At 45.6% G+C, this 12,335-nt stretch overlaps 1 protein-coding gene across 1 annotated transcript in view; it reads right to left on the bottom strand.

The window, feature by feature from the left end:
* LOC149354330 (uncharacterized) overlaps positions 1–12,335 on the bottom strand; it is a 33,738-nt gene that overhangs the window by 21,018 nt on the left and 385 nt on the right. The window contains exon 2 of the mRNA XM_089577495.1: positions 4,856–5,034. Within this exon, the coding sequence (XP_089433621.1) occupies positions 4,856–5,034 (179 nt within the window). The remainder of the gene's footprint in view (positions 1–4,855; positions 5,035–12,335) is intronic.

Here is a 12,335-nt window from a genome sequence, read left to right on the forward strand (position 1 = left end):
TTTTTTTGTAAATAATCATGTAAATATGTAAATACAGTTTTTCCTTCACTTCCCCTACTCCCCATCTCCGGCCCACGTTCCTTCCTCCTTCGGCACTGCGGCGGTGCTCCTGAACCCGATGCCTGGTGGAACACGCTACTAGCCCGGCAGAACATATCAGCGGGCCATGCTCCGCGGGGCGGCGGAGCCCGGCTTCATCTGACTCGCTTCCTTTCCTTGTGTAAATAACGTCAGAGTCAGCGCGGCTACACGACATAGACGAACAGGGAACTAGCAACACAAGTGCTGACTGCGCGCTGAATATTTATTGAGAAAACATGCGCAGACTTTTTCCATTAGAGACTAATTAGGACACATACATCCGCAGTAAGAAAAAACTAAAAAAAAGCAAAAAAAAACGCCAAGTGAGCCTCATGCCAAAATCATCGTGAGCGCAGACCGGCATGCCAGTGGCCGCTGGAGAAATTAAAATGGGATGATGCTTTGAAAATGGCGTTCAAAGGTTGGCTCTTGAGCAGTTGTATTGAAAGCTATGCAAATAAAATTTGCTAGCAGTCTTCTAAATACATGAAGCTTGCATTAGAGCTCACTATCATAATTAAATTTGCTGTCTTACTGTTCATTTCTTTTTTCAAATAAGAAGTCCTTTTCCTAAAATCTGCTGTATGCAGAGTCCGGCCGCCAAGGTGTTGCAGTGGTTATGGTGCTTAGCTGCTGACCCAAAAGATGTGGGTTTGATCCCAGCTGCGGCGGTCGCATTTAGATTGGGGCTAAATGCCAGAGGCACGACTACTGATGTCAGCCATGTTAAGGGGGTCTAAGTTACCTGTAGCCTTCCAATGTGGCGTCCAGTCACTCTGGGATGTTTAACCTTATAAAATAATGAAAACAATGCAGAGTTCAGAAATTTTGTATCTAATTAGAAATGTTTATGCAACACAATAAGACCTAAAATCACACTCTTTAAGAAAAAAAAAATTATTTTTTTTATCGGTGTTATAACATTGCTACCCATAAATGCCTTTTTTTTGTCATAGAGAAACAAACTGACATAGACCATTGTTTCCAGTCCTGGAAATGTAAAAGGCATTGGATGAAATCTGCGCAATATTTTGTTTCTTTACGCTTTATAGTTCCTGAGCAAAAGCTACATAAATCTCCAAACATGCTGTTTTGACACAAAACGCAGATAAACAATATAGAAACTCCAACCTTTACGCTCGACATGATCATGAAAATGGGCTTCAAAACATATTTTAAAGTAGCAGGTACCAAAGTAATTATTTTCTTAAAGCTAAAGAAATGCTCTATCAGAAGGTTACAAATGTCAAAATCATTTTTTTTTTACGAAACAAGAAAATTAAAAATAAAGCCTCTCAAAATATCCACCTTTGGCCTCAGCATAACCACAAAAAACGATCACGGAAGCATATTTGAAGTCGCAAATGCCCAATTGTAACATATTTTCAGAAAGTCGAATAAACAGTCCAAGAGAAATCAAGAAATCAATTATTTTGGAAAAAGAAAGTCTCACTTCGCTTTAAACAGCTAAGTAACACACGACGAACCGATCGCACGGCGAAGCCTTGGACACTACTTCCGCGCATTAGGAACCATTGAGAATGCATATTAGGAGTTTTGGTAAGAGTTAGTTATGTCCAGGTGTGTTAGAAAAGTTACTGGGGTCTCGAAATCTGAATTACTGTCTGAGCCCCACAGCCTATTCCGACTGCATGCATTTGGCTTTCAGCGATCCTCGCCGTGTGCGTCTAAAGCAAATGCTGTGACTCTCTCCTCCTTGGAGGGCCGAAATTAGATGCAACAGGGCATTTTACTAGTTTCGTGGTGGAAAAAGTGGTCCTACTTTTTGCTGCAGAACAAGACCTTCCAGTGAATTGTTCAATATGAACAGGCGTTCATTTGAATGTTGCATGATTTGAGCACTGCTTTTTTTTCAGTGTGGATCGGAAGCTTAATTAAGCTGCATTTAAACGCGATAGTCGAATGTCTGACCGTCAGTGACTCACATCATCAGTTCAGTGATGCAGTACGCGGTGAAAATAAAGCGGGGTCTATCCGGTCTAGAGTCTGCGCCGCAGCGCATACTCGCTCGAGCAGTTGGTCTCCTTAAAAGGCGAAGACCTGACGGTTGATTTCGTGTCTCTACTTGTTCCTCAATAGCACAAGTGGCGCCAAAAATATTGTTATTTAGCTTATAACTCAATCACGTCATGCAACATCGAAGATTAGAATAATGCGATAAAACTGCCATGTAAGTTGCGGTAACTTTACGTATTTAATTATAGTGTTAAGATTTACCAGGTAATATTGTATATTGTATCGCAAAAATTACATTAACATTCACGCTAAACATTATCCAAACGCAATGTCCTAAATTTATAGTTCAGGGTGAAATAATACCTATTAAAACACCATTGCAAACCTAAATGTTATTATAAGCTTCAAATCATATCTACTAAACACCATTGCCTGTGCATCTCAAGCATTGCGTCGCAGAACTTCTCAGACAGTACGGACGGTAATGTTGTTTTTTAGTTCGCCGATCTTTGTAGTTGTACCGAGTGCCCCAGAACCAAGGTTTTAAAGAGATGAAGTCTACTAGCCGAGTGAAACCACGCGAGGGATGCTGGAGTCGCGTGGCCTGGCCTGCAGTATTGTTTTCGTTCTGCAAAGTTAGTCACTCAGTAAATACTGATTAGTTAACGTATTAATTATTGATTTCCGGAATATAGTGTAAATACAGAAGTTCTGGAAGTCTGGAAAAACGCTGCCTGAAATAATTGTTCCAAGAATGATTTACCTAAGCAGCTTTATTTAGGGGCCTTATAAGAAAGCCCGCGAAATCCAAATTTTTTTGCGTGACAGCTGCTGGCGGGTGCCTCTCGCCAAGTGCACTCGAAAAACTTCTTCGGGAACAACGTTCCGGAGTAAAGCGAATTTTAAGCTATAGATTGAAAGTTCGGCAAACTTCGTCGGCGTCGTTGTGACTAAAAAACCTTGATTGATCGAGACGGCAGTGACGTAGAAAAGCCGTTTCGCTGAAAATCGAAAAAAGGTGGTCTAGAGGAATCGAACCGCTGTCCACTGGGTTGGGAGCCGGGCACGCCGCCTCGACACCACTGAAGAACTCCCGTTGGGAGGATTAAATGGAGACCTTGTACGAGAGCCTCACACCGCTCAGCAGGCTAAATACCTGCTGAGGTATTTAAAGGCTAAAGTACCTGCCATGGACTACATGCACAGCTCCAAAATTTCGTTAAAACTGAAGTTTACTGATTAACCGCTATCACTTGCTGGGAACCCTTCAGAAATGGCTGCATAAAATTGAGGACATGGCTTCGGTAAGAAGAGTGCATGTGTGGTAGAAATGTACATAACGCGTTAGAAGGAATTGATTACATGCAATAAAATGCATTTTCTTACAATTTTTGTAATGCATTCATCAGTATTTTTTAATGGGCAACCTTCGCAGTAACCTAATTATTTATTTTCAGTAATAGATGTCTATTAATCTATTACTTTTTTCGTAAAACGAGCATTAAACACTTGCACTACTTCGAGAACCTGAATGTGATGGCAAAGACTGGGGCTAGCGCGTGACAGAGCGACAACGGACGAGCTACGGAGAAGCCGCGTACGCCAGGACGTCCTGGCATGCCAGCCCGAGCGGCATGCCTTTAAGTAGCCGCGAATTTCGAAGTTCTTAGTTCATCGCAACCGAATCTACTTTTGATCAGCTTAGCGCGAGCACCAAAACGTAAAACGCGGCGCTCTGCGTAAACACGGCCTCGTGCGCAAGGTCTTCGCACAGTTCTACATCGCCCTTCCTTGCAGCGCGTACGCCGAGGTAGCTTCTAGTGTCGCTAGAAGCATGGGGAAAAAAACTAAAGCTTCGAAAACTAACTGCTGGGGGAAATTAACACATGAACTGTAACCATAACTAGATCAAGCAAACCGGACCAGTTCATTTTAGTGCGTGCATATGTGCGCTACGCTAACGTAAGTTGGATGGAAAGCAGCGTAATACCAATCAATTATTTTTTTATAATCTTCCAGATACTCTTTGTGTTCAGTTAGCGACCACTGAAACCAGTTATGCTTCAGATGAAATTATTGTAATTGCACTGGGTTAGTTGCTTTCTGTAAAGTATGCAAGCTGATGAGTGGCATTTATTAGTGGGGATCGCCCTCGTTACGCCTTGTTCCTTGAAGATTGTTGATTCTAGCTGCGTGATCTTACAACTGGTAGATGTCTGATCTCGCAGGCTTTCTCTAAAATTTTAGCGAAAATTTAATATATGCTGTTTATAATGTTTAATTAAGGTTAGGCGAAAACCATTTTAACGTTTATTTGTAACGTTCCAGAAACATTAAAAAAAACGACATTGCGGACTATGTATTAACACTTCACGGAAACAAAAGAAACCTTGGCTTTAAGTTTCAGTGCAACGTCGGATACTTAAGAAGATATTAACAACGCACAAATGCTTGCGAGTGTAAAGAGGCCAGCACTTACAAGTTTGACAGGGCTGCTATTTGGGCGAGTTGGTAGGCATTGATTTTAAAGGACCAGCGCGGGACGATACGGCGTCGTTGCGCGCTAGTTTTCTAAAATGAAAGCTCGACAGAGCAGATATTTCGGTACAGTGGCGAGGCGAGCGAAATTTTTTTAAGTTACTGAAAATTTAATTCGTCAATATTTTCTGCTGCAAGTGCCTGCTGCTTAATATTTCCCTGTTTTTTGTCGCGTTTTCGGGTCATCCATCAGTGATATCTAACATTTATGAACCGCTGTGAAAGAACAAACTGCCCGACCCAAGATTTTTTAACTTACCAAGAGGCGTCCTCTTTGTTCGGGTAGTGATAAACATAGACGGCAAACCGCTGTTGAGGGAGGTAGACGGGTCGTGTGCAGTACAAGCACTTCATGCTGGGATCGTTGATCGTGTCGTAGAGTGCTACCGTGTTATCCATCACCCTCAGCACCTCCAGCAATTCAGTGGTCTGGGCATTCTAGAAAAAGTGAAAAAAAATTCGCACGCGCGTCATCATTCTCCAAATTTGATGTCAGTTTTGCTCATACGTGGCATCCTTTGTCACGCCCACGCTTTTTGGCTGCCTACCACTTCGCCGCGTCTTCTTTTGCACGGGATATTAAAATACGCAGCGCTGAGAACCATGCACATGACACTCTTTCAAGCCTTTCTACCTCCTACCTCAAACAGCGAAAATTTCTTAACGACACCGCAGCTCTCCCTCAACATTCCCCTCAAGCGAGAGCTGCGCTGATGTGAAAATGATCAATGAAAATCAGCTACCATTGAAAATGGTCAATGATCACCTAAGGATATCCATGCCCAATATATCACGTCACGGGAACAGTGTTGTACCATTACGAAGGTAGTAGGATAGTAAATCCTTCGACTGTCACTCGCACTGTATATCGTCCTGATGGTGTAATAAGGCCGCCACCTGCAGTGCGGATTTGTGGGCCTCATACCCAACAATTCTGGACGGAAGCAGTTTTCAACGGAAATGTATTGATGAGCGCAATTTCTTTTATATATTTTAAGATTTCACCGTGGCAATTAATATATCTGCAGATCTCTGGTTGGCAGGCTTTAATTGTTTTCCTATTAACGTTTCTGGTATCATCAAAAGCGTTCCCCATTGGTTTTCTATGGCAGTCTTAGGTGCTCGATGCAAACGATGGAAACAATATAACAAAATGATTTTGCTACATATCGGAAGAATGGACAATTACCTTCAATATTTCTATACCAGTATCTTACAGTTTTTCTATCTTCAAAATTTTTGTCCAATAACGTTGAACATGTCCCAAGAGCTCATGGCTTTGCCCAGCTGCGCGGCAAACTTCCATTACCGAGTAATCGGCTCCTTGTCGACTAGAGCGGTACATTTACGGCCACCGATAGCTACTTCGAGGTCGGATGTTCTGGCTGTTGCGTTGCACGTCGTTCTCGGCATCGGGTCATGGCTTCATCTGATACGCCAATCATAGGTAGGGTGCGCCGTCGGATTTTTTCTGGGTGGCGGCGTCACGTTGAAGTCGGATAGTGACGTGGTCTAGCTAGTGTTTGTATACTGCGTCGGCGTAGTGGGTGCGGCATCTTCATTATGCATGGCCGGTGGAGGATCTTCGGCGTTTCGTCATGAACAACCTCACCTCATACAGTTGCTGTTTTTCGCTTCCCCGACTGGGGCTGGGGAACTTCCTCGTACCGTGGCTGCGTAGCTGCGGCGTGGTGACGGGAAGCGTGAGGCTGAAGGCGATGGTGAGCGGAAAGGACTCTTCGGCCCTTACTCCGCTCGGCGCAGGTAGTCGTCAATTTCTAGCGGGTGTTGACCAGGGCCTGGTTGTGGTGCATCAACGTCAAAACTGCTAATACCTATATGGCGGCACGGGCAATGACGAAGAACATGACTGGCCTTGCTGCACTGCGGCGGTTGTCGGAAGTGCTCCAGGCATCGCATTTCCTGGGGCGTGAGCGTCGCTTGTAGCCTAAGCGGGTGGCGGCAGGATGGCGATGTTCTGGAACAACTGGCTCTCGTCGAAGAGGAGTTATGAGTAGTTGCTAGGGCTGAGGGCTGCGTGCAGCATCGGCGTAGGTCATGGCTTAAGCTTCCGCTGGAGGCGTCGATGGCAGGCAGCATTCTGCCCTTCTTCGCGGACGATTTCGCGAGGGTCGCTTCTTGAGGCTGGTTGGAAGATGGCGTCGAAAGGTTGTAACAGGTGACGCAGCTCTCCCTGTGCAATGTCGCAGAAGAAATTCCTCAGGTTATCTCCGAATGCTCTGCCATCCGAGAGGGCTGTCGAAGTCACTTTCAGCGGTAGAAGGAAATGGCGGGCTCCTGCTTCCGTGGTTTTCTTAATGGTGGTCGCTTCTGTAGTGTATTCAGCGATGGTTTTCGATATATTGCTGGTCAGTACAGCGAAAAGTGTTTCCTCAGCACCTCGAATCAAAAGCTTCACCTTCTTCTGTTCCTTCATGTGAGGATCGGCGCCTCGAAAGAGGTGCTTCATTTCTTGTACGTGTGCGGTCACTCCGTCATTCGGGTGCTGGATGTATGACTGCAGAAGAAGCTGTGCTCTTTCTTTCCTGATGATAATGTGAATGTCTTGAGCAAGTCTCGCCTCAACCCACGGCGCCCATGAAATTTCGTGGTTTTTAATCTAAATGATGGCAGGGCCTCCTTGGTCGAGGAAAACATACCATACTTCCTTTTCATTGCACTAATTGTTGAACACAGCCACACATTTCAGTTCCTCGCACCATTCTTCAGGACCTTCGCCTCGTGAGCCATTAGCGGGGGGCGGTAGTCGCAGCTGCTGCAGAATAATAGACGCCGGTGTTGTCATGGTCGTCGTTGGCGCCGAGAAATCCTTCTTTGCTCGCTCGCGAGCCGTTAGTACTCCGTATTCAGGCGAACGCCTCAGGAGACATCGGCTGCTTCTCAGTTCCTCTTCGGTTGGGACGGCTTCGGTGGCTTTCCTGGTGCCTACTTTGAAGCCGCTCGGGCTACTTTGGCGGCTTCCAGGGCGTGAGGTCGACAAGGAGAACCGTCACCCAGCACCTCCACCAAATGTCATGTAATGGTGACCGCATTCAGGAAGGCAGCGAAAAGGGCTTTCGAAAGCAACTGTTTATGAGATGGGTTCTGCCCACAAAACACTGAATGACGACGGCGGTGTAGCAACAAGCGAGCTCAATTTAATGCTGACGACCAACTTTGGAGATACGGCAAGCAAAGTAAGCAAAACAGTCATGAACAGCGTAAAGTTAGTTCCGCCTGGGTGTGATAAATCTAGATAAATGTGGTTACATCTTGCATCAAAAACAAATCAATAAAAACGCGCTGCGGCAGCTTTGAGGAATGAACAAACCACCATTACAAAGCTTTGCGTCAAAATACTCGTTGAGAGAAATAAAATCATGCAGTGGGTGGCTGGTGAACATCTTCGATTTTCGGAATATTTTTATACCATTGCCTGATGACCGGAAAATAGATATCAGCTGTAATATTTGCCCAGAAAAAAAATTTCGAAGTTAAAAAAGCAATGTTCTATTACAAAGTGGTTCCCTGCGCTTGCGCACTGCCATTGCTATCATATTTGGTTGTGAATAACTTAAAAAAATATTGAACAAGGGAGGGAGAACTTCAGTGTGCTTGTCCCCCTTGTTCACTTTGTGATTACATAGAACACCTGACCAAACTCTCTCTACCATTTAAAATACTGGGAGGACATGCCTAAAAATTTACTCCCCGAACCAACAATTGCCGCAGAGTGCCCCCAGTTATTCTTCGTTTTTAAAATTTACTGTATTTGTTTTTGAAAACCAACTTTTCCAAAGTTAGCATCCGAATATTTTATGCGCAGTAAGTTTTTCCATGACGGTTGGGTTTCTTTTTTCGGTGGGGCTCAGACCTCTCCAGTCGAGGTGATTTGGCTGTGACGAAGGGCGAGACGATCAATGATGTCGATGATGTATATTTACAGAATTTACATGAGGGAAAACTACGTTACATAGGCGAAGTCACAAAGAAAAAATACTAAATAAAGGAAAAGTATCACATATAGAGAGAACAATCCACATGACCTTAGTTGTCCACCAAAGGTCAAAGCCTAGGTAGTTCTGTAAGTACGTGCTGACCATGGAGCCCCCAACTACGGACTACTGTTTGATGCTTTTGCATCCGATTTTAAGATTTCGTTAATAAAGAAGTTGGAGCGCTCATTCCAGTTGACCCACCCCAGGTTTCAATAAACCAGTGAAATCCTTGGGAAAAAAAATCGAACCCAGAGACCTGGAGACAAAAACGAACAGCAAAATATTTGAAACCCCTTTACACAGGAGGGTTTCTCTCTTTCTTTTGCGGCCGGCTGCGCTTGTCTCTTAAATGGAGCTACTGCTCCTCCATGGTTGTGAGCTTGTTTGCAGACGTGAGACTTGGGGGGCAAGACATGCAAGCTAGTTAGCTACCTTTAGCTCTGACGGCTACGGAGCGATGGGGGAAGCCGCCGTGAGGCAATGGAGAATGCGACAGAAAAAAAAGGTACGTCTTGCACACCTTGAGGTTCTCGCATCTCCGACGACAAAGTCATTGACAAGCAGTTTGGAAGGAAGCAGCGGGCCCGCTCGGACACAGGCGTTTGTCAACAACCACCTTTTTTACTCGTCGTGCGCGCCCCTTCCCTGGTGCTAGCAACGAACCCGCATTCATTGTGCAAGAAGGGCCCCCCTTCATAGCAGTGCTGCTAAGCCGATAATCGACACCTGTAGCGTAGCATGTACTGTGGTACCGTTGCTGTTATTGGAGTACCGGGCGCCTGCGTGCCGTAGACACCTTTAGCATACAGCGTACCGTGTTACCGTCACCGTTATCGGAGTTCCGGGAGCCCGCCCATCACCAGTTCGCTCGAGCTGGTTGGTCCCGATACGGCAGGAGCGTGCGCAACTGCCGGGTACATCATGGAGATCTACGCATGCGGACTGACTTCGCGCGGACTCTCGGTACTGCAGGAAAGGTAACACGGTACACGGTATGCTAAAGGTGTCTATTATCGGCTTAGCGGCAGTTCTACGACGGGGGAGCCCTTCTTTTACAATGAAAGCGGTCCGTCACTTTTAGAGTACAGTGTACCCACCGTGATACCGTCACCGTTACCAGAGTTCCGGGAGCCCGCCCACCGCCAGTCCACTGGCGCTGATTGGTCCCGGTGCGGCCTGTGCGCGCTCATCTGGCGAAAACCTAGCGCCAAGGCGATTTTACGCATGCGCACTGACGGCGCGCGGGCTCCCGGTACTCTGGTAATGGTAACACTGTACACAGTATACAGTATGCTAAAGGGTTCTAATGACTTTGGTATGCGCCGCTCTTTTGAGTACGCTGCCGCGAACCATGTGGGCAGGGAGCTTCAATGAAGTTCTGCGAAGTCCGAAGTGGTCCAGCGACCTCTAGCCAATGTAACTTAAACAAAGCTAACAAGGCCGTAAACAAGCGCAGAATTGCATGCGCCAAGTTTGCGAAAACTTATAAAATCAAGCAAAACTAAAAATAAATTTGGTTAGTTCACTGTGTAATACGCGTATTTTTAATTTGAGCAACATTTTTTTTTATTCAGTTTTGTTGCCTCCTGGGTTGTACCTTCACTTAGCAGAGGTTTTAGAAAACGCCATGGTGACGATAACAATGTAGAGAAGACAGCAAGATCGGATTCTCGACAACACGAAACAAAATGAACAAGGGTCGAAGGGAGGCCTCAGACCAACAGCCAATGTTTCGACAAGAGGAGCTGTGTTTGAACGCCCAGATGAAGGCAAGTCCTCTTGTCGAAACGTTGGCGGGAGCGACTGCGGTGCCCCCACGATCCTTGTTCATTTCGTTTTGGGGTCATCAGGATAGGACATGCACCAGGCTATTAATTAATAACTTAAGACGGTAATCAGATGCTGGAACTAGAAAACAACGCCATACGCACCAGGGTACACTTTTCCGCTCCAAGCAGCTAACGAGGCGTACTTTGCTTGACACAAGAAAAGTTGTTGGCGATCTAGTCTGCGAGCATGTTTTCCTCAGTTCCGTTTGTGTGTAATAATGAATAGGCTCATTCAGAAAAAGTGTACAGTAAGGGTATCATACACATTTCGAACATGCCTACAAAATTTAGGTGGATTTAAATTCTGAGAGTCGCAAAGAAAATGTGCGGAACCAAGGAGTATTAACGCATGCCGACTAAGTATACGCACATCGCTCCATTTCATGTGACAAAATATGACGGAAAATTGGAGCGTTATGTATGAACACATTAATTCAGCATCATCGCTAACCCCCTCGCGGAAGTAAAAATTTTGCCATTATGTAGAGGTTTTTATTAGCGTCATATATTCAACTATTACTGAAAATGCGTGAAATATTGAGTTGTAGAGTGATAAAGCCTAAAATAAAATAAGAAGCTGGGCCACCTTTAAACAGCTGCGAGTTGCCTCCGCGTGCTTAGAAATAAAGCAGCGAGAATACCTGAGATAATTCTAAGTAAGAGGAGAGGGATATGGTGGAGTAATTGCGCTAGAGAAATGTCCAGCCCTCTCTATACCTCAAACTGGCCGGCAGCATTTAACTATGCTACCATCCAACTCTTGCATAAGAAAGAAATGCTAAAAACTTAAGAACATTAATTACCCATTAATGCTTTTTGTTTGCAAGACATGAGCCGACAAGGCACATGCGACAGCCAGTAAAGCAAATCATTAACTAATTGATTGTCCATAATTTGTGTACGTATACAAGATTCACCGGACCACCCACAATGTAAAAAAAAATAGCAGTGATTGAGCGCGGTTGAACCAAGTTGCTTGGTTTCTGAAAGGACGAGACCCGTTGGTTTTCAGAGATTTTGCTTTTTTCTTCGCAGGTAAATTCGTTGTAGCTGTCGCCGAGCGCGCTGCTGTTCGCGCCGCTTGACGTGGGCGAGTTGGTTTCCGTGAGCCCGCTGATTACCGCTGAGCGGGCGCCACCCCCATCTGTTGAAAGACGCTGTTCGCTCCGGCAAACGTGCAAGGCGTGCCACTGGCCACACAACTTTCTTGGCTCTTTTGTGCGTGCGCCGTTCACCGCGAGCGCCGGCCTGACCTTGGCTGAGCTTGAAGATGAAATTGTCGTTCCCTAGGTTTGTATGTCAGGAATAAAGTTTTCGGTCTAGAAGTTGGCGGATAGACGTGGCGTGCCAGTCGTGTTTTCGGCTCCACGAAAGCTTGCACAGCTCTACGCGCGCAATGCGAGCGAAGGAACGAAGAGCTGGTGCTATAACAGGGCAAGCAGTTTGTAACTACTGCACTGGTGTGACGTACTAGATAACAATCGCCTGCGGAAAGGCCTACGTGGGCCAAACGGGGTGGTGCGTTAATGACCGCGCTGCTGGACACGTGTGGTCTCTAAAAGATGTTCGAGGCGCGAATCTTTCGCAACATTGTGCAGAATGCAACGTGTGTCACCGAGCGGGAGAACATTCGCCGCGGAAAAAATGCATGCTCTGGAGAAAGTGTGAAGGATGGTTCCGGGAGGCAAAGATTATGGGCAGGAGCAGGAATTCTAGTGCACGGCAGGTTTTGGAAGCCTTTCACATGAAACAGTGGAAAATATTGTGCATGCGGTACTTCTCTGACCCTTTTTAAGTCCGAGATGTCATATCTTTAACGGTTTGGTTGATTGTGCATGGTCTGGATTTCTGCGCATACCTTGGTTTTCTTTATATTTGCTGGCTTCTCAACGAATAAAGTTCGATGAAGTAA

Source organism: Amblyomma mixtum, chromosome 3, assembly GCF_055824585.1.
Source record: "Amblyomma mixtum isolate Tamu chromosome 3, ASM5582458v1, whole genome shotgun sequence".
Taxonomy (NCBI): domain Eukaryota; kingdom Metazoa; phylum Arthropoda; class Arachnida; order Ixodida; family Ixodidae; genus Amblyomma; species Amblyomma mixtum.